At 39.7% G+C, this 23,033-nt stretch overlaps 1 protein-coding gene across 1 annotated transcript in view; it reads right to left on the bottom strand.

The window, feature by feature from the left end:
- Nucleotides 1-23,033, bottom strand: part of LOC120629705 (WD and tetratricopeptide repeats protein 1) — a 31,840-nt gene that overhangs the window by 6,620 nt on the left and 2,187 nt on the right. The window contains exons 3-9 of the mRNA XM_039898693.1: nucleotides 20,129-20,307; nucleotides 17,831-18,032; nucleotides 17,083-17,212; nucleotides 15,166-15,275; nucleotides 13,894-14,094; nucleotides 4,233-4,360; nucleotides 2,504-2,748 (exon numbers count right to left, since the gene is read on the bottom strand). Of these exons, the coding sequence (XP_039754627.1) occupies nucleotides 2,504-2,748; nucleotides 4,233-4,360; nucleotides 13,894-14,094; nucleotides 15,166-15,275; nucleotides 17,083-17,212; nucleotides 17,831-18,032; nucleotides 20,129-20,307 (1,195 nt within the window). The remainder of the gene's footprint in view (nucleotides 1-2,503; nucleotides 2,749-4,232; nucleotides 4,361-13,893; nucleotides 14,095-15,165; nucleotides 15,276-17,082; nucleotides 17,213-17,830; nucleotides 18,033-20,128; nucleotides 20,308-23,033) is intronic.

Raw genomic sequence — 23,033 nt, 5'->3', positions numbered from 1 at the left:
AAATGCATATAAATTTTACGGAACCGGCGAAAAACCGGCGTTATAAGTTTGAATACGAGACGTACTAAACTTGCATAAACGCCACTTGCTTCCTGTATACGAGACGTACTAAAATTGTATAAACGAACCTTGCACCTAGAATACGAAACGTACTAAACTTACATAAACGACACTTGCGCTTTATATACGAGACATAACTTGCGTAAACGACACTTCCTTCCCGTATACGAGACGTACTTAACTTGCAAAAAAACCCTTGTGCCTTGTTACCGAGACGTACTAAACTTACATAAACGACACTTGTGCCTTGTATACGAGACGTACTAAACTTACATAAACGGCACTTGTGCCTTGTATACGAGACGTACTAAACTTACATAAACGACACTTGCGCTTTATATACGAGACATGGTAAACTTGCATAAACGACACTTCCTTCCCGTATACGAGACGTACTTAACTTGCAAAAAAACCCTTGTGCCTTGTATACGAGACGTACTAAACTTACATAAACGACACTTGTGCCTTGTATACGAGACGTACTAAACTTACATAAACGCCACTTGTGCCTTGTATACGAGACGTACTAAACTTACATAAACGACACTTGTGCCTTGTATACGAGACGTACTAAACTTACATAAACGACACTTGTGCCTTGTATACGAGACGTACTAAACTTACATAAACGACATTTGTGCCTTGTATACGAGACGTACTAAACTTACATAAACGAAACTTGGGCCTTGTATACGAGACGTACTAAACTTACATAAACGACACTTGAGCCTTGTATACCGAGACGTACTAAACTTACATAAACGACACTTGTGCCTTGTATACGAGACGTACTAAACTTACATAAACGACACTTGTGCCTTGTATACGAGACGTACTAAACTTACATAAACGCCACTTGTGCCTTGTATACGAGACGTACTAAACTTACATAAACGACACTTGTGCCTTGTATACGAGACGTACTAAACTTACATAAACGCCACTTGTGCCTTGTATACGAGACGTACTAAACTTACATAAACGACACTTGTGCCTTGTATACGATACGTACTAAACTTACATAAACGACACTTGTGCCTTGTATACGAGACGTACTAAACTTACATAAACGACACTTGTGCCTTGTATACGAGACGTACTAAACTTACATAAACGACACTTGTGCCTTGTATACGAGACGTACTAAACTTACATAAACGACACTTGTGCCTTGTATACGAGACGTACTAAACTTACATAAACGACACTTGTTCCTTGTATACGAGACGTACTAAAATGGCATAAACAACACTTGCTACTTGAATTTGAGACGTCCTATACTTGTATAAACCACACCCGCGCCTTACATACGAGACGTATTATATCCCTTCATAAACGACACTTGCTGCCTGTATACGAGACGAACTATAATTGAATAAACGACACTTGCACCTTGAACACGAGGCGTACTATACTTGCATAAAAGACACTTTCGCTTTTTATGCGAGACGTACTAAACTTGCATAAACTACACTCGAGCCATATATACGAGACGTATTAAACCTGCATAAACGACACTTGCTTACCGTATACGAGACGTACTATAATTGAATAAACAACATTTGAGCTTTTATACGAGACGTACTAAACTTGAATAAACGACATTTGAGCCTTGTATACGCGACGTGTTAAACCTGTATAAACGACACTAATTGCTTTCCGTATACGAAACGTGTAACTATAATTGAATAAGCGACACTTGCACCTTGAACACGACGCGAACTATACTTGCATAAACGACATACTTCTTTTGGCGCGTTAGGGCAAAATGATGAGAGTAAACTTTTACGATGCGCGCGCACACCGTGGCAAAAAACAAACCTGAAGTTAGCTATAAGGTTTGACAGTGTACGCTTTCAATTGTCAAAGTCTGCGGGATTCAATTGTACAAAAATCTTATATCTTAATGTTGAGTGAAACTTGGTTTTCCGATAATGAGTCTATTAGTATTCCAAATTTAGTTATGTTTATTAAGTCCATTTTTTTATAATGCTGACATATTTCTTTTGTGATATTTAAATATATATTATTTCACTAGATAATGCGTTATGATAAAACTTTTAATGTATTAAACACCTTATTTCTATTGTTATTGTAATTTTTTTTACAAACGTAGAATGATTGAGGTATGATGATTTTTTTATCCTGTTACGCCAAAGAAGTATTAGTGTGTAATTATTCGTAAACATGTATATAATAATATTACACCCCACCAATCGGTTTCCCTTGGTTTTCCTAATTCTAAGGTTGCCTGGAAGAGATCGCTACAAAGCGATAAGGCCGCCCTTTGTTTTACTTTTTAATTTTATTTTTGTTGTGTCCATTGTTTTTTTATCCTATCTGTGATGTACAAATAAAGTGTATAAATAAATAAATAAAAGTATAGCTTCTAACGCGTGTACAGAAGTACACACACGTTTTTTATTTAATGTTGTGTTCCAACCTTCGTCGGGCTGCGTTTCCATGGTCTCGAGGGCCACGTTGATGTCCTTCTGCAGCAGGAACACGGCGTGGCTCTCCGCGTGCTTGGGGAACTTGTCCTTGAAGTACAGCAGGCACTCGTGCGCCTCGCGGGCCCTCTTTATGTCCATCAGGCCCTTGGCCAGCCGGAAGTGGGACTTCACGTGCCCCGAGTCCAGCTTGATGGCTTTGTAGCAGTCCTTAATGGCTGCGTATGTATCGCCCGCCCTACAAAAATATAATAAATAAATAAGTATACTACGACAATCTAGCCCCAAAGTAAGCGTAGCTTGTGTTATAGGTTCTAAAACGACTAAGGAATATTTTTATGAATAATATACATAAATACTTATGATATACACATATACACCCAGCCATTGAAAGACATTCATGTTCGTCAAACAAACATCTTTCCAGTTTCGGGAATCGAACCCACGGCCATGGACTCAGAAAGCTGCGCCAATTAGCCGTCAAACATAACAATATTAAAATTTAGTGAATACCCTACACAGTGACGTGCACTTCACACATGCGTAAAAGCACAGCATAACCATCAAATTTTGTATAACTCGGGTAATAATTTCATTTTATTCTACAGTCACGCTTTCATACCGTGGCCCTGTGTACGCCACTGAGAACACCCCAAGTCTACCTATGACCGACGGTTTCACAGGCATTTCACATACAAAATACTACAAGACATCGTACCGGAACGTTAGATCGCTTAGACGTGCCATCTTTGTCGGTAGGGCTAATAGGGTAGGGTAACTAGCCACGGTCGAAGCCTCCCCCCAGACCAGAGAAAATTCAGAATTTATAAATTCCATAATTACTTTGCCTCCTGGCAACCCGAGACCTCCTGCTTAAATTTACAGCGCTCACCGTTGAGCCAAAGAGGTTCAAACACGCACATTGTGTGCTGGGATTCGAAAGTCGTAACCACTTGGCTGTCACCGCAAAGTCATAGTCAAAGTCAAAAATATCTTTATTCAAGTAGGCCCATAGGTGGCACCTTTGATGCGTACATAAGAATTACACGGTAGTGAGAAGAAACTTAAAACTAAAGCTACGAGGGTTCCAAACGCGTCCTGGTCTAAGAAGAAGCCCACAACAAAATTAGCCGGGTGTTTTTATTTTGTTATCACCATCTCACTATGTCATTTTAAATTATTAGAAGAGCTTCATCTATATATATAAAAGGCAAAGGTGACTGACTGACTGACTGAACTATCAACGCACAGCTCAAACCACTCGACGGTTCGGGCTGAAATTTTGCACACAGATAGTTATTACAACGTAGGCATCCGCTAAGAAGGATTTTGAAAATTCCATCCCTAAGAGGGATAAATGGGTGATGAAAGTTTGTATAAAAACCTTCATTTATCAATTTATTTTTCAAGTTACATCCATGAAATTTTGATTCTAGGTTTTCTATTAAAAATAAAGAAATACGTGTTACACAAATTTTAAACATTCCAACTCCTTAGGCATCAAAATAGGGGATGAAAAATTTATATGAAAGTTTCTGATTTTTTAAAGTTATTTCCGTTCATATTCTTCTATTAGCAGCAACCCTTTGCATTTAAAATTTATCAAATCAAAAATTGAACTTAACGTGAGCGAAGCCGCGGGCAAAATCTAGTAAAATATAAAACTACTAAAATCCGATAGCATCGAATGAATAACCTTATATAAAAGGGGGATGTACTCACCAGCATCGCCTCATCAGAGCCGCGGCCCTGTTGGAGTACAAGATGGCGCTGTTCGGGCACAGGGCGATGGCCGAGTTGTACAACTCCACGGCCGAGGAGTACTCGCCATTGTTGACGTGGTTGTTCGCCTGCAAGTTTTATCATCATCATCATCATCAGCAACCCATCACCAACGTCAGCATCATTGACGGCCGATTGGCGCATTGGGCAGCAACCCAGCTTTGTGAGTCCAAGGCCAACTAGTCTCCGCGGTTGACAACCGTCTGAATGAGCTTAGTTTAGTAACTTTTTTATTATTAACTTATTTATCTATTGGATACAAGCATTTGACTTTACTTTGCGGAAATCCATAATCCCTACTAATATTATAAATGTATATGTAAGTTTGTTTGTAACGCTTTCACGCAAAAACTACTTAACCGATCCTCATGAAACTATGTACACATATTCTTGGAAGTGTTAGAAGTAATATAGGATACTTTTTATCCCGACATTAAGCTCGGTTCCTCTGGAAGAGGGTCCATGAGTGTTTGACGATTTTACACCATAACTCCGACAAATTATAATCGATTTTATTCATTATTTTTGTACTATAGAGGTTATAATATGTATTTAATTTTGCCCAAACTGTGGTTGGAGAAAGAGGACAGAACTCCTAAGCGGACAGCAGCAAACCCCTCATTTAAGGCTTAGCGATACTACATACTTTAATTTTTTTATATCTACAACTAAATTTAATGCCACGTCAAAAAACAAAATCAAACGCAGACGAAGTCGCGGGCAACAGCAGTATATTATAATTCATTTATTGCATAGACTGTACATATTATAAAGGTCTTATGAGCTAAAAGTTTGGGGCTCACAGTTCACCATTTCAGGCGTGCAATATTATTTAAGCAGTGAACTCATAAATAGTTACATATTAAAAAAATTAAAAATAAAATCGTATTAAAGCATAAGTCATATTTTAACTAAAACAAAAAATTATATAATTTAAATATTGATGTCAATTGTTATAATAAATGTCATTTTCAAAATTTATTTTCATTTTTATTTTTAAATGCTTTACTTAATATTTTTTAATTATTTTTATTCATAGCCAACATTTCATTTACTGAATAATAACACTTATTCAACAACCACAGCCAAAGATCCCTCCTATATGAAAATTAAGCTTAATTTGCTATACTCCGCGAACAGCAGGAGAATCTGTATGGTGTAATTTATAATTACTTCAATCCATTGACTTAACAATTATTCATTGTAAAGTCAACATCACCTGAGGATGCTCCGGTTTCGGAGCGAAACGTGCGTAGAGGGTTCATTGCCGAAGATCTGTTTGGTGTGGAGTATACGGATTGAAGTAATTATAAATTACACCATACAGATTCTCCTGCTGTTCGCGGAGTATAGCAAATTAAGCTTAATTTTCATAATACTTATTGTATGCGCCAAGTTATATTAAGTTATTTAAGATTTTTATTTCGAATGAGTGGACTGTATTTTTTGCGGTAAATTGGTGTACAAAAGAAAGATACAAGGAATCAGAGCACAAGGAAGACAGCACTTACTTGACCTTATTTTTCATGGGTAGGAGCACGCCGTCCGTTGATCCAAATATTCCTCACGAAGTCCTCTCTTCTCGAACACCACCACTTATGTTATATTTCGGCACACACATAAATATGGGAATTATGCTTAAAAGGATCTCATTGAAACTTCTAAGGTATATTATGATATTTTATGGCTTATTTTCAGGCAGCCAGTAAACTCGTATTGCCCGTTACTTTTCGCAATCGGAAAGCAAGTCGTCCGCAAACGTCTTAATCGTTTGCTTCCGTTAATTTAAGTGACAGCTCTGCGTTCTAGTGTTTTTGAGGCGTATGAGGGCGCCAGTCCCTTCACGGAGAATCGTTCAGTGCTGTTTTAGGTTGGATATGGGAGAATAGGAACACCAATGAAATTTTAAATTATTATTTAAGACTTAATTATAACTTGGCGCAACCATCCACCCGCCCTTAAAGGGTCACCTTTAAGAAAAGCTCTCATAAGGTATGAGGTAGAATTGCCTCTTTTAAGAACGCGTATTGCGCATGGGCGTATTTCATATAAGTATGTGTATATTTACGAAAGTATATTAAAAAATATTAATTATTTGTAGAATTATTATAAAAGAGAATAAAGTCTTAACGTATGAGCTACTTAGTACTAAATTATGAGACTATAATTGTTACGCTTATTGCGTCGGAAGAGGGCATAAGCGAACGACCGGACGGACGTAAGTTCTCCCGGAAATTTTAACGGTCGCTACGCGTATGACGCCGTCTTTCGAGGGATGCACTTTCTCTACTACTGCTAGAGGCCAAGCCAGAGGCGGTACGTTGTCATTTATAACTACGACGACAGTTCCCGGCGTAATAGGTACGGAAGGCGTATTCCATTTCAAACGAACTTGCAATCCGTGCAAATATTCCATCCTCCAACGATTCCAAAACGATTGGACCATTTTATCTATTAACGAGTACCTGTCAACCAAGTTAATTTTGTCTGGATTGACATCAGGCGCAGGCAAGGAGAATAGAGGCGCAGTATGTAGGAAGTGACTTGGAGTAAGAGCCGAAGGTTCGGCAGGGTCAGAGCTTAGTATTGTTAGCGGACGCGAATTGAGAAGACATTCGACCTGAATGAGCACAGTGCAAAGTTCCTCATAAGAAAGGAGCTGTTGCCCTATGACCTTGAACAGGATCGTCTTAGTCACCTTGATCATACTTTCCCATGAACCTCCAAAGTGTGGGGAATTGGGACAGATGAATTTCCAAGTTATGCGATTTTCAGCGCATTCCTGCTCTAGCTTCGGGTAATATTCTTCTCTTAGAAATTTATAGAGGTCCCGAAGGTAAGAAGCAGCACCCTGGAAGTTTTTAGCATTGTCGCTATGCAGCACCTGAACAGGACCACGACGTGATAGGAATCTTTTAAACCCGGCGAGGAAACTGGGGGTGCTGAGTGAGGTAGCAACCTCAATGTGCGTAGATCTCGTAGTGAGACACGTGAACAGCACAATATAAGCTTTCTCACTGTGTACGCCACGGCGGCGTACAGGAACGTATGGTATAGGACCTGCATAATCGCAGCCGGTGAAACTAAAGGCTTTCAACGCTGGACGTGTACGTATATCAGGAAGATCCGCCATCAGCGGAATGGTTGGACGCGGTTTAAATCTAAAGCAAGTATTGCACATATGTACTCTTTGCCTGACAATACGGCGTGCCGACAGAATCCAGTACCTCTGACGAAGCAGGGCCATTAGGAGTTCGGGTCCAGCATGTAAATGTTTAATGTGGTAATAATCAATGATTATATTTACCACGTGGCCATTGCGAGGCAATATAACCGGATGTATTTTTTCAAAGCTAAGTCCAGAGTTGGCGAGACGACCACCAACGCGGATAAGTCCATCATCAATAAATGGTCTTAGGCGATTAAATGCCGGTGAACATGTTTTATTATTTTTAATAAGAGAATATTCTTCAGCAAAATGCTGATTTTGCAGAGCGCGAAGCATTCTATTCTCTGCGAAATTTAAGTCGTCAGCGGTAACTGCACTAGTGCCGCGACGAGGCAGTAATTTAGCAAATCTACAAATGTATACAATTATACGTAGAAGTTTGCTCCACGAAGAAAAACGGAGAGCAAGCTCGTGTAAGTCGTTCGGGAGTATAGGTTTACACACAGTGTGTATAAGAACCTTCTTCTCGGGTACGTCTTCAATAGACTCTCCCTCTAGAGTTTTGAGTGGCCACTGAGACGGATGCATTGATGCCCATGGTGGACCATGCAGCCACAGAGGGTGTGAGAGAAGCTTCTCAGGAGTTACACCTCTCGATAGAATATCAGCAGAGTTCTCAGTGCCAGGGCAATGATAAAAGTTGTCTGGTGAGATATTCTCAGTTATCTGTACAACGCGATTCGCGACAAAAGTCTGCCATCTATGCGGTGAACTTTTTATCCAATATAGGGCGACTTTGGAATCGAGAAATGCATATGTAGCCTTGATTGGGATACGCTCAGAGTAAGTGTCATGTACTGTACGAAGCAATTTCGACAGTAGGACGCCACCTAATAGTTCGAGACGAGCAATTGAATGAGGTTTCGTCGGCGAAACTTTACTTTTCGCACAAGCAAGACGCACAGTGTTACCAGTAGGGGAGCTAACGTGTAAATAAACGACAGCACCATAGGCTGCGAGACTAGCATCTGATAGTCCCAGGAGAGTGACCTCACAGTCTGTTGTCACGCCCACATGACGCGGTATGTGTAGCTTATTTAGAGCTGGCAACTCATCGCAAAACTGTCTCCACATCTTAATGATGTGTGGTGGAGCTACAGTGTCCCAATCAAGATTTAATTGCCAAAGCATTTTAATTAATATTTTGGCATACACGACTGTGGGAGCAACGAAGCCCATTATGTCCCACAGACGGGCAACAGTCGACAAGATGGAGCGCTTAGTGCATGTCACATCGTCGGGCACAGAAATTTTAAAATAGAAAGCGTCATTTCCAGTATACCAATGCAGACCAAGTATTTTATGGTGCATGGTTTTGTCAAACTCCACTTCAGTCGGAAGTTTGTGGGACGCAGGAAGGTTATCTAAGACCTCGCGAGAATTGCTGTTCCACTTAACTAATTCCCACTGTGCACCCTTAAAAAGATCGATCATCTGCAGCGACACAGTGACTGCCTCTAGTTCGCTTGGAAGCGAGAAAGCTACGTCATCCATATAAAGCGCGGGTAGCACAATGCTATTCGCTCGTGGATATTTTGCGCCGTCGTCATTCACCAGCTGTCTTACCGTGCGCAGTGCATGGAAGGGACTGGAAGTGAGACCGAAACAGACTCGATTGAACTGGTATAGCACAAGAGGGTCTTGTGGATTAAAGCGGTATAAGAAGCATTGATAGCGACGATCAGCTTCGCGCATAACGATTTGTAGAAACTGTTCTCGGCAGTCGGCTGTCATTGCCACTGCATGCAGACGAAAATTCAAAATTATTTTAAAAAGATCTCCCTGTAAATTTTGACCGGAATGTAGCAGATGGTTCAGTGCCTTTCCAGAACTAGAACGACAAGAAGCATCGACGACTAATCTCAGTCTCGTCGAGAGTTTGTCTTCACGTAAAATCCCCGTGTGTGGCATCACGTAAATCGGAACAGGATCTTTAGAATCATATGAAGGCGCGGGAGAAATATAATCTTTCGCGAGATAACCTTTTATGACGTCATCATATGCCGACCTCAATTTATTCGAAGCTTCAAGCTTTCTTTCAAGGCAGATGAAACGTTTCTTAGCTATGTCCAAAGAATTCCCTAGGGAATATAGATCCTCTTTAAATGGCAGCCCGACAACGTATCTGCCCGTATCGGGATCTCGGACAGTAGTCGAAGTGTAGAAGTCTTCGCATTCATTATCATCAGGATTCTGAATGGAAGCGGAAGGAAGTTCTTCAAGTTCCCAGAAACGCTTGACTAAAGAGTCAATAGCAGGAGGCTCTTGAACGAAACAACATGTCAAGGCCGTATGAGTATTTATAGTAGGTATCGTAGGCGCATTGCTCATGAACACCAGACCTAACACCGTGCGCAATGCAACGGGCACCGACGGGTCGCGACGTGACGTATGGACGTCGTCGGGGAGAAGCAAATGTGGAAATAGGGAAGCTCCTATTAAAGCATCAATTTTATCAGGTACGCCGTAACTCGCATCGGCAAGCGGAATACCTTTAAGGTGTGATAGGACTGCCGTATCTATCACAGCCGTAGGTAATTTGTCTGTCACTTTATCAACAACAAGTGGCGAGATATTAAAACTAACGTTATCATCAAAACGCGAATAAAACGTCAAGTCAACCGAGCTGGATTGTACAACCTTCTCAATTCCACCGAACCCCTTCACGATAGTACGTTCTGTGAATTTAGTTTGCAAACCCAAGCGATCACAACATTCTTTTGAGAGGAAATCGGCCTGCGAAGCAGAATCCAACAATATACGTATAACTTGCCGTTCACCACCTGCGTAGCGCTTGTAGACGGGCTTACGCGCGTAGCGCACAGTGCTACGTCGGCGCGATCATCCGCTACGGGCGATGACGCGGTAACGGTAGGTGCGTTCGGTGGCGGCATGACGGTATTCAACTGAGGCGCGCGGGAATGTTCCTCGCGCTGGTCAAAGTGCAGCCTTTTGTTATGTTTCTGACCACACGAACAGTGCGGGGAGACTTCACATTGCCCGACTTTATGTTTTATAGACAGGCAGTTCACACAGGCATTCTTCTCCATGACGCACTTAAAACGTTCTTGAGGAGTTAATAATTTATTAAAGTCAACACATTTATATAAATGCGCATGTGTTATATTTCTACATAGACACTTGGACGTAGGCTTATCAACCGTGCTTATATAGGCCTGATACTTCGGCGCATTGCCAGAAGTCCCGTTATTCAAATGTTTTATATTTTTATTATGACGTGTATTAGAAGGGTTTGTGACATTCGTATTCGTACGCTCAAACACCTTCGCGCGTGTTGTGATAAATTCCACAAAGTCGTCGAAAGTAGGTATATTCTTACCGCATTTAATTTCAAACGCGCGTACACTCTCAGTATCGACCCTTTGTGTAGCTATATGTAGTATGATAAGATCAGCTAGGTTATCTAACTTTAGGTTTTTTAAAGCGCTTACTGCGCCAGCGAACCGGTCTATGAAATCTTCAAAGTTAGTCGCAGAGGGAGTCTGAAAACCCTTATAGCGAAATAATTCATGTAGGTACGCGGAAGTCAACATACGTTTATCATCGAACCTATTGACGAGTGTTTGTAAAATGAGCTGATAATTCTCAGCACACGGAGAAATTCCAGCGATTGCGCTTTTTGCCTTCCCTGTCAGCTTCGGTAACAGATAAAATAGCTTTTCTGCATCTGTGAGTGATGGATTATTATCTACTACTGACTTAAAGGTCGTATAAAACATCTGAAAAGATTTAATGTCACCATCGAATTCTAATATCGATATGGGAGCTAGCTTCGGCTTGGCTTTTAGCAGCGCGGAGGTCGCATTATGTATTTCTGGTGTCGTATTTAAAGTTGAGCATTTTGTATGAGTTCGTTTGACCCTATTATACAAAGTCTCAAAAGCATACAGACTTTTGTAATCAGGTTTTGCATCTGAATTTAAGTTTAATAAACGTGTATTATAATCGTCTACAATAGACTCGTACTTTAAACGCAATGAATCAATTTGTGAAGATTCGTCTAGAAAATGTTCTCTTTTTTCAACGTTCGTATGAACATCGGGTTCACGAGATAAGTCAAAGACATTTTGCATGATACCGAATATAGCTTCACGTTTAGCAATTAAGATAGACAGTTTAGTATCCTGAATCTCCTTATCACTTTCGCTAGTTTTAGAATCTACTTTAGGAGGCATTTTACTAAAGTGTAAGTGAGACAATTATCTAACAATCACGAAATACCTATATTTTTATGTGAGTATGATAGGTTAATAGCCAATCATATACTGGTAAATTAAGTAGGTCGCGCGGAGTGCGGATAATATGCGCAAGCGCGCTTCGTTCGATATTACGCGTGGTCGGGTTATATCGAATGTTCGATCGACCAGAGGTTCTTATAGACAAATCTCGACCTTATATGCTAGGTCTTACGACTCTTGTGTAAATGTTTCACAACCGAAGGTACTACGATAATTAATAATTGCAAGTTTTAAGATTTGTTTTAATTGTTAATTCAATTTAAATACACTAATATTTATCGAAATATACATAAATATGTGTAGATAATTAGTATGTCTAACTGGGGAAATAGCTAGCTCAATGCTATAATGCCGCTTATGCCAGTATTAAGACAAAGAAAATAGATGACGCAATGACCTATTTTATTTAAAATTATATTATTTCAATTATTAGAGCCTATAGAAGTATTCTAACAAGGAAACTAATGCTTCAATACGTTAATATGAAGGAAATGCTGTAAATATCCGGCTCGACGGAACCAAATAAATATGTATGCGCCAAGTTATATTAAGTTATTTAAGATTTTTATTTCGAATGAGTGGACTGTATTTTTTGCGGTAAATTGGTGTACAAAAGAAAGATACAAGGAATCAGAGCACAAGGAAGACAGCACTTACTTGACCTTATTTTTCATGGGTAGGAGCACGCCGTCCGTTGATCCAAATATTCCTCACGAAGTCCTCTCTTCTCGAACACCACCACTTATGTTATATTTCGGCACACACATAAATATGGGAATTATGCTTAAAAGGATCTCATTGAAACTTCTAAGGTATATTATGATATTTTATGGCTTATTTTCAGGCAGCCAGTAAACTCGTATTGCCCGTTACTTTTCGCAATCGGAAAGCAAGTCGTCCGCAAACGTCTTAATCGTTTGCTTCCGTTAATTTAAGTGACAGCTCTGCGTTCTAGTGTTTTTGAGGCGTATGAGGGCGCCAGTCCCTTCACGGAGAATCGTTCAGTGCTGTTTTAGGTTGGATATGGGAGAATAGGAACACCAATGAAATTTTAAATTATTATTTAAGACTTAATTATAACTTGGCGCAACCACTTATTTATCGGCTATTAACTTGCGTTATCTTCGTCTAGGGTTATTTGATTTAAAAGTATAGTCTTCCACGATTGCCTTATCAAAGTCAAAGTCAAATATATTTCTTTATTCAAACAGGCACATATATGGCACTTTTAATGCGTACATTACATATAAAATATAACATTGAAGTGAGTTGATGGCGATAACTTAATTCGTCAAGTTAAAACTAAAGCTACGAGGGTTCCAAACGCGCCCTGGTCTAAGAAGCCCAAAACAAACTTAGCCGGTATTTACGGCCGGCCGTAGGTTCGATTCCCACAACTGGACAATGTATGTGGGATGAACATGATTTTTTTCCAGTGTCTGGATGTATATTATAAGTATTTATTTATATTATTCATTAAAATATTCATCAGTCCTCTTAGTACCCATTACACAAGCTACGCTTATTTTGGGACTAGATGGCGATATGTGTATTGTCGTATTTATAAAATCACCCACAATGAGGGGGTTAGGGACGTAATCCACCACGCTGGCCCAGTGCGGGTTGGTGGAATCCACACACCTTGGAGAACATAATGGAGAACTCTCGGGCATGCAGATTTCCTCACGATGCTTTCCTCCACCACGAAGCAAGTGATCAGTCAGCAGTCAGCTGCGCCGGGGAGGTTTTTCAAGTTAAGTTTCAAGTTAGCCCTTGACTGCAATCTCACCTGATGGTAAGTGATGATGCAGTCTAAGATGGTAGCGGGCTAAACTGTTAGGGAGTATGATAGTCATACGACGAATCGGTTTCAACTCGACATCGCACACTAAATCGCTTAGCGGGATGTCTTTGTCTGTAGTGTGGTAACCAGCTACGGCCAAAGCCTCCCACCAGACCAGACCAGAGCAAAATTCAGAAATAATAAATTCCCAAATTGCCCCTGCCGGGAATCGAACCCCGGACCTCCTGATTACATTCAGAGCGCTCACCGTTGCGCTAGGGAGGTGGTCCAAAATCTCTCTGCTTACGGGCATCTGAACGCAATACTCACCATCTCCTTAATCCGCAGCACTTTTTTTGGCAACTGTTGCTGTGGTTCGATGGTACCGTTCGAGCCGGAACTGCAGCTCGCGGTGGTACCATTCTTTGGTGTGTGCTTGGTTTCGCCCTCACGATAACCATGGTTGTGTTGTATTATGAAGCTTTCCACTAACACTGGTCGCCTGGCGTTGTTGATGTCAAATAGGTATACCTGACGGAAGTTGGATTTAATTAAAAAGGTTTGGCGAAAGTGGATTCCAGGAATTTGTTATAACGTCTAGTATTAGTAGTTTTATTTTGGACATTCATTTATTATGAGCTGTTTTTTGGGGTGAACGTTGACTGGGTTGATTGACCGCTCGTGTTCGAACACGCGTTTGTGCGTGATTGCCAAGCTACTTTAAATCCAAAACCGTTAAATATAAGTTTCATAATGCGTTCGCAAATAATTTTGCTCGCGAAGAACGCTCAAGAAACACAAATGAAGAAACTGGTTAAAGCTAGATATAGGTTATTGTATAGAAGCAGGCGTTACTTTGCGGAAATCCATGATATATTATCAAAATTAAGCTTAATTTGCTATACTCCGCGAAAAGCAGGAGAATCTGTGTGATGTAATTTATAATTTCTTCAATCCTTATACTCCACACCAAACAGATCCTCGGTTTAACAGTAATAACAATTATTCATTGTAAAGTCAACATCTCCTGATGATGCTCCGGTTTCGGAGCGAAACGTGCGTAGAGGGTGTATTGCCGAGGATCTGTTTGGTGTGGAGTATAAGGATTGAAGAAATTATAAATTACACCACACAGATTCTCCTGCTTTTCGTGGAGTATAGCAAATTAAGCTTAATTTGGATAATAGATATAGGTTATTTTTAAACGGGATTCAAGGACAAATTTGTTTTATTATAATTATAATTATCGGATCAAGCATATGGCACACCTGATGGTAAGTGGGAAACCAGAAAGATCCAGAAGACAAAAGAAGAAGAGCACAAAAGATCCTGGAGGGTCGAAGTGCATCCGCTGAAGCGGGCCTCATTACAAGATAGAAGTGCGAAACCATCGCCTAGAAGCAACACGCATCCTGCAAGATACTGCCCTGTGTCCATCGACCTGAGCAAGTGTTAAGCCTCATCAAACCACGTTGGCAGTAGTTTCCCAAGAGAGCTCTGTTCCAAAAAGCTCTACTACCACTAAAACTATATTTCGCGCTGTTTAAAACACCCCAAACTAGTAGAAATTTGAGCAAATTAACTTTAAAAATAAATATTTACCTGCTCAGAGCCCAGGTTGACCAATAGCTCGTTCCCATCTTGGCTGAACGCCACGTACGTCGTAGCTTTCTTCGGGAACGTGTGCTCATTGGGCTCCATGGATAAATGACCTGTTTTTTTTTTAAATTATAATATTTACAATGGCGCGACTTCTATTGCGCATAAATCTATTCACTAAGATAAATCGACAGGTCTAAATGAAGCGCTATTCCTTTCCAAGACGGATAGCATGGGAAGGTGACATTTTATCCACAGGTTAAGTACTAAATATTCAGTTTTGTGTATGGAGGGTAGAGGTAAGGAGAGTCATCTTATATGGGAGAAAAGTTGAAAAAGTGTCCAGTTGTTGCGCTAAATAACAGTTCAAAAATCCTCCACAATGGCGCTGGTGGATGCACAGGGTATGGTATGAATGTAGCAATCGCAGATGAATTGAAGTATGCCGAGTTAAAAAATTTAATGTCATTATCGACTAAAGTAGTTAATTATTGAGAATTTCAACAACTTACGTTGTACAAAATATTGTGGTAAATATAACCTTACTTCCTTGTATCTCCATACTTCCTTGTTTATTTTTCAAGCCTACTCTAACAATATTTATATTTGGCGCTTCTTTTAAGAGTTACCCTGATGCAAATGTGGCGCCATCCTAATTTAATACATTTTGACGACACTTTTTCATATACACAGATGACTCTCCTTGCCTCTACCCTCCATAGTTTTGTGATTATTATAATAATAATAATAATAAATATACTACAATACACACATCGCCATCTAGCCCCAAAGTAAGCGTAGCTTGTGTTATGGGTACTAAAATGACTGACGAATATTTTTATACATAAATACTTAGAATATACATATAAACACCCAGACACTGAAAAACATTCATGCTCATCACACAAACATTTTCCAGTTGTGGGAATCGAACCCACGGCCTTGGGCTCAGCAAGCAGGGTGGCTGCAAACTGCGCCAATCAGTTGTTATTATTGCGTTTATAGACTCATACTTAATCATGTTTTGGTACTAAGTTAGTAAATTTTAAGAAATAAGTGATGTGTTTTAGCAGTACACTTTTATCAGTTCAGTATTTATAATATGAAATCCTGTTCATGCCACTAGTCCGCAGTAGAATATGTGATATTCTAAGTACAGTAATAACTAGTTAGGAGTCAGGTGGGTATCTGACTCACACACCATGGTCAAATTAGGACTTTTAACCTTAATGTATTCACATATTTGTGGGTCACAGTAAACCTTGTTTTTATACATAAATAAAATATTTTCCCACAGTTTTATTTACTATCAGAGTATGGGCTGGACCGGTTAATATAATATGCAAATACACTGTAATATTAAACGAGGGTAAAATTTATCTCTTATCAGTGCATATAATATTAATAAAGTACAATTTTTTTTTTTTAAAAGTGGATCGAAACTGCAATCTTTCCTACTAGATGGCGCTACAGTCGCTATAAGACTGATGTAAAAGACAGATACTAACTACCGCACCGAGGGTAGGAGAGCCGTAGCTTACTTAGTTAAAGGGCTCAGGCCGCGATTGTCAGAGTAGCAGTTTCAAATCCTGTTCCGAAAATTTTTATATACATTTAAAATTTATAAAAGTGTCAGTTTACGAGACCCCTAAACTTTACGATCCGCTGAATCGAGGTCGTAACTTTGGACGGCGGCTAACGTCGTTAGATATCACATAAGAGTTCAGGAAACTTTATTTTTTTCTTTAAGCGGTTTTTGTTAAAACGGGCATTACTCTCTTTCCGCCAACTTGTTAATAATTCGGTATTCTATATTGCGTAGAGTGCGTGGTAGGTAAAGCTCTGTATAAAAAATGGCGCGGATTTTTCGGCTAGCTTTGATTACTGGTGGGTGGCAGCCGGGCCACGGCACGCACTCACCCGGCGCGTAGTACTGCACGGCCGCCCGCGGAATGTTGTTGTCGCGGTCCCCGTGGCCCGCGCGGGAGCACCGCACGTTCTGACGCTCCCAAGCGAGTCGACTCGTTGGCGTCGTCAGTTGCAGTTCCTCCTACAAATAACAACTCTGTATAATCATTACTGTTTTTTCATGTACTTTAAAGATTCCCGGAGCACTGTAGCGTTAGTACTAGATTTTTTTTTATTAACGATAGGCCAGCGCTTGAGGACAATCATGTTCGTAGAACGCAATGATGAGGTCTAGGTTGGAGCACGCTTGCCTAGAAGAAGCCTTTTCAATCTAGCCTTGAAGGTATCCAAATTATACGTGTCGGGAGGGCGGTCCACATCTTAGCGCTGCGTATCAGAAACTTGGATAAAAAACGTATCGTGCGTGTTGATGGAATATCAACCACATAAGGATGCCGCCGCTCACGGTGTCTCGCTGTTCTGTGGTAGAACGGGGAAGGAGGAACAAGATTGTGAAGTTCCTGAGCACACTCACCGAAGTATATCCGGTAAAAAAACCGATAAACAGGCATCATTGTGGCGGTGCTGGAGACTGCGTAGTTTCGCCGGTGTTATCGATTAGTCACCTTATATACTCCTAGCGCTTGAACTTGACCAAACTGGCGTCACACCCCAATGAGACACCTCTTCTTCTTCTTCTTCGATCTAACAAAATTTTTGCTAGCAAATGGCGAAATGTGCCCTGTACACAACGACTCACTTGTAGCCTAGCTAGCTTGATCATCCGGATGTCGTAGAGGCGCACGTAGAAGTCGTTGGCGCCCACCGCCATCTGGTAGGGGCGGCGCGGGTTGAGCGCCAGGCACTTGGCCTCCGCGTAGCGCCCCATGTGGTTGAGCAGGTTCACCAGCACGTTCTTAGAGTCCGTGTTGCAGTGGTGCGGCGCGCGCAGGTCGTGCTGTCTGTTAATGGGATTACACGCTTCAAAAGAGGAGAAGGTTCTCTGTTCAAAAAAAGGAGATTCCATATTTAACTGAATGTTTTTTAAAATATATTTTTATTTATTAGGTTTTCCGTGTAAATGAAAACCGAAATAATACTTCACAGGCTTCAGAGCTACATTTTGTACTGTCTCTGAGACTTATCATTGAAACCGAAAAGTAAACCACTGCCATAATATTTACTGAAAGAAATCCGATATAGCCCTAACATCACATGCAAAATTAAAATCATGTGTCATTATGGACTAGCGGAATCGCGCGTCTTCGTCCGCGAATGAGTCTTCAAAAAATAGTGGTATGTTGTCGCGGACTGTTTTATAAAACTTTAAAGACTCGTTCACGCATAGCACGTATCAGAATCTCTCAAAAAGGATTTTTTTTGCAATTTTTACAACATTTCTCGAAAATGCGGAAAAAATAGCGATACTATCCTGTAGAAGTTGTTTGCTGTTCCGGGATAAAAAGATAATTGAGATATTCCAGACTATATTGTAGGTATCCCTGCCAAATTTCAGCCAAATTGATTCATTCGTTGTGGCGTTAAAGCGTAACAAACATCCATCTATCTATCCATCCATCCATATATCCCCACAAACTTTCGCATTTATAATATATGTAGTGTATGACGAAAAAATTCATCCCATTTCCCGAAGGAAACTTATCGTTTATCGGGATAAAAGTAGCATATATGTTGACCCGGGATATCAGCTACCACTATACCAAATTCTATTTAAAAAAGACATACAAAAATTAAATAAAAACCTGTTTTGGACTGAGTATCGATTATAAAGCATCCCCTGGTCAAAATTTTCAAAATATATTAAATGTACAGAAATCTTCCAGTTACACTTTTATTATAAGTATAGATTAGACACTAAAAACTTTTTTATGGACTTTTTAAATTATTTTATTGTATCTTTTACTCTCTATTATAACTCATATAAAATGCATAGGCTATATTGACGTAGTACTAATAAGATCTGCATATTTAATAACACCTGTTTCACCTGTATAATCAAATCCATACTTTCTAATATTATAACTGCGAAAGTGTTAGTTTCACACTAATAAGGACAAATGTTCTTAACTCTTTGGTTAGTTTGTTTACTTTACGCTTCTAAGCAAGAAACAGACTTTATTTTTGGCATAGACTAAGTTGAAGGGTTTTCCTAAGATAAAAAGTAGCCGATGTTACTCTGTACTTTTAACTAACTCTATGCCAAGAATTACGTTGATTGGTTTAAGCGTTAAGAAAGGATAAACAAGAAATACTTGACGGTCGATTGGCGCAGTGGGCAGCGACCCTGCTTTCTTGAGTCCAAGGCCGTGGGTTCGATTCCCACAGCTGGAAGATGTTTGTGTGATGAGCATGAATGTTTTTCATTGTCTGGGTGCGTCATCAGTCATCTTAGTACCCATAATACAAGCTACGCTTACATTGGGGAAAGTTGCCGATGTGGCTATTGTCGTAGTTTATTTATTATAATTTAATTTAATTGAATGTCTCGCTCTACTAAAATTCAAATTCAAAATTTCTTCATTTCATGTAGGCCTATCACAGGCACTTATGAAGCGTTCATTCATATAATATGTTTAAATAATTGTAAGGGTATGGTGATAAATTCGTTCGCCAACTTAAACCTAAAGCTACGAGGGTTCCAAACGCGCCCTGGTCTAAGAACCCACAACAAACTTAGCCGGGTATTTTTTTTTGTTATCACCAGCTCGCAGTAAATTTATATTAAGCTATGGAGTTATAGCAATTCACACCAAAGCCTACGTTTTATATAAACTTAGAACTTATTGAGAGACATCTCAAAGATTTCATTCGGTAATCTTATATATATATTTCTTGTGTGCGTGTGTATGTCACTGAACTCCTCCTAAAAGGCTGGACTGATATGAATGAATTTATTGGTATAGGGTGGCACCCTGGATGGTTTAGATTCACAAATCAGCCCGACAGATGGCGCTGGGGTCCGCTCGTTTGTTATAAAATAATGTAAAATTGCCCTTGAATGAATTAGCAGTTTGATGTAGCCTAGTAAACTACTCACAAGACGAGTCCGTCCTCGCCCGCCGACCACACCATGTGGGGCTTCTCCGGCGTCACGGCCAGGCGCTTCACTCGGCCGCAGTGGCACGAGCACTCCAGCATGGAGGCGCTGCCCGTGACGGCGCGGGCGCGCACCGAACCGTCCGCCGCGCATGTCGCTATTAAGTCGTCCGAGATGAACTGCAGGAGAAATATACATTCGCAAGGTATTTTGCTGAGCTTTGGAACGCAAATGTTTCTGCATAGAGTAGACAGTAACTCTTCAAACGGCGTCCTAAAAAATAGGCTCAGAGATGTTTTTCTGAGCGACCTGTTAATACTAATTAAGTAACCATTTGCAGCCGCTTCATGAAAACATTTATAAAACGTCACTTGTTTTTATATAGTATCTAGCGACTTTTAAAATTATACTATAAAACTTATGTTATATAGCTTATTTTTATGTTTTAATTTAATTTAATTTGTTGTAATTATTACTCGTTCATACATTCTTTTAATAGCCGCGGGGAGACGAATTGGGCAACCGTAATGTCATCACGGGGTGCGTTGCTAAATAAATAAATAAGTCGAAATAGTTTAGTATCTAGTAACTTATAACTAATTTATATTTTAAGAGAGCTGAGTTTGGTGGCATGTTTGAAAACAAAATTTTAACCTGTTATGTACACGCGATAGAAGTTACACTTCTTTGGCGTAACTAGATAAAAATATTTTCAAAATTTTTAGCTTTCGCCGTATTCTACGTTTAAAGAAAAAACAAAAAAGGTGTTTAATACATTGAAAGATTTATATATAATGCATTATCGAATAATCTCATAATCGGACAAACAAGTTTCACTCAACATTAAAATTTCAGATTTTTGTACAATTAAATTACCGGAATGAGCCCGCAGACTTAGACAATTGAGAGAGTACACTGTTTTTTTGAAAACAAACATTTTCACTATATATAGCTGTACTTCAGGATGTTTTTGTGGTTCTTTGTGACGGTGTGCGCGCGCATCCTAACATTCTACTCTCATCATTTTTCCCTAATGTGCCAAAAAAGTATAACTTCAAAAAAAAAACTGCCTTGTTGGTCTAGTGGTGAGAGTGTAAGACTGCTAATAGCGAGATCCTAGGATAGATCACCGGGTCATCATCATCATCATCATATCAACTCATTACCGGTCCACAACAGGACACGGGTCTCCTCCCACAATGAGAAGGGGACTCCACACACCTTCGAGAACATTATGGAGAGCTCTCAGGTATGCAGGCTTCTTCACGATGTTTTCCTTTACCGCTAAGCGCAGGTTATATTAAATTGCTTTAATTACATACGTTCATACGCACGCACGTCACTTCAAAAAGTTAGAGGTCTCTGGTGATCGAACTCTGTCCCCTGAAAGGGCAGCCGAAGCCTCACCCACTAGGGTAGAACAGCTTATATAATATTGTAAATATAACCAACATAAATAAATATATAAAAAATGCACAAAATATGTTAGATTCATCATCAGTCAAGGTTAACCTTACCATTTTATGACATCGTCAAGTGACATCTTTAATTATAATTATTATAGGTAGATATATAACTTCGCTCGGCATTTTGTTTATGTATTATATCAATAATGTAATGACGAATAATGAGTCCACAGATAATGATAATGACAAAGCGTTAAAAATTAATTGTAATTAAAAAAAAATGTTGCATTATCACATTAATTAACTGCATTTTGCACACAGATTGATAAACATCACAATCACAAATGTAAAATTAAGAAATACTTTAATTAAAGCTTCGAAATATTTCAGAACTGCCCATACAGAATTGGAAAATAAACTACAAATTAGGCTTTTAAAGTTAGAGAAGTCCTTAAAAATACAAAACTTTAAAAATATATAATTTATGTAAAGTCATGTTAGGCAATGAGTTCCGATCATTATAACAACATTCTGTTAATCATATACATCATCAACATGAGGCCTGTATACATCCTACAAAACACATGCTTTCTTGGAATGACCCACCACACTGGTCTTATGCGAAAAGGTGGGCTTTAACACACGCTAGTGATTGTGAACGCGCTCTCTACACAATGACGCAAGTTTCTGATAATAATCGTTACCTTCACAAATCTGAATTCAAATGTATTCTGTATTCAAATTCAATGCAAGATACAACTCATAATTTATACAATGCATGCCTACTTTATGTCCGACGAGGCGAGTAAGGCAATGTAACAGAAAACGGGATGCAGCGTCCTCTGTAATACTACTAGCATCTCTGGCTATCACTAACCTGTCAGCCCGGCATAGTGATGATGAGCTAACCTTCCCTATGAGAGAGGCCTTTATTCCAGAAGTGGACTGTTATAGGCTATTTATAATGAGCCTTCCTTTACAATCTCTTTTGAAACATCAAGTCTATTTGTTTGTAGTGACTGCCACCCGTTATACTTGAACAAGAAACACATCTTCCTATTGCTTACCTAACTGTAACTGGCCCATAAACTTGTATTGGAGCAAAATCAAGAGACAAAATTCTATATACTACCTGCTTTTATCATCTTGTAACGAGGCCCGCTTCAGCGGATGCACTTCGACCCTCCAGGATCTTTTGTGCTCTGCTTTTATCATAGTGATGCAGTAATATTTAACTGTTAAATATATGATTTAAATACATATCATACTCATCTTCATCTATTAATGTCTCAATTGCTGGACAAAGGCCCTCGTAGGAGAGACGGTGTTAGAGCGTAAACCCACCACACTGCTCAAATTTAGGTTAGTGGGCTTTAACTACTACTTTCAAAGTTAGTGGTAATAACCGGGGCCGACACCTTAACGTGCTCTCCGGGGCACCGGGGTTGACAACGCCAATTTCCTAATGCCTGGCTTGAACCAAAAATTCTTTAATAGAA

This window comes from Pararge aegeria, chromosome 15, assembly GCF_905163445.1.
Source record: "Pararge aegeria chromosome 15, ilParAegt1.1, whole genome shotgun sequence".
Lineage (NCBI taxonomy): Eukaryota > Metazoa > Arthropoda > Insecta > Lepidoptera > Nymphalidae > Pararge > Pararge aegeria.
The sequence above is the reverse complement of the archived record's forward strand: the minus strand, read 5'-3'. Positions and strand labels throughout refer to the sequence as shown.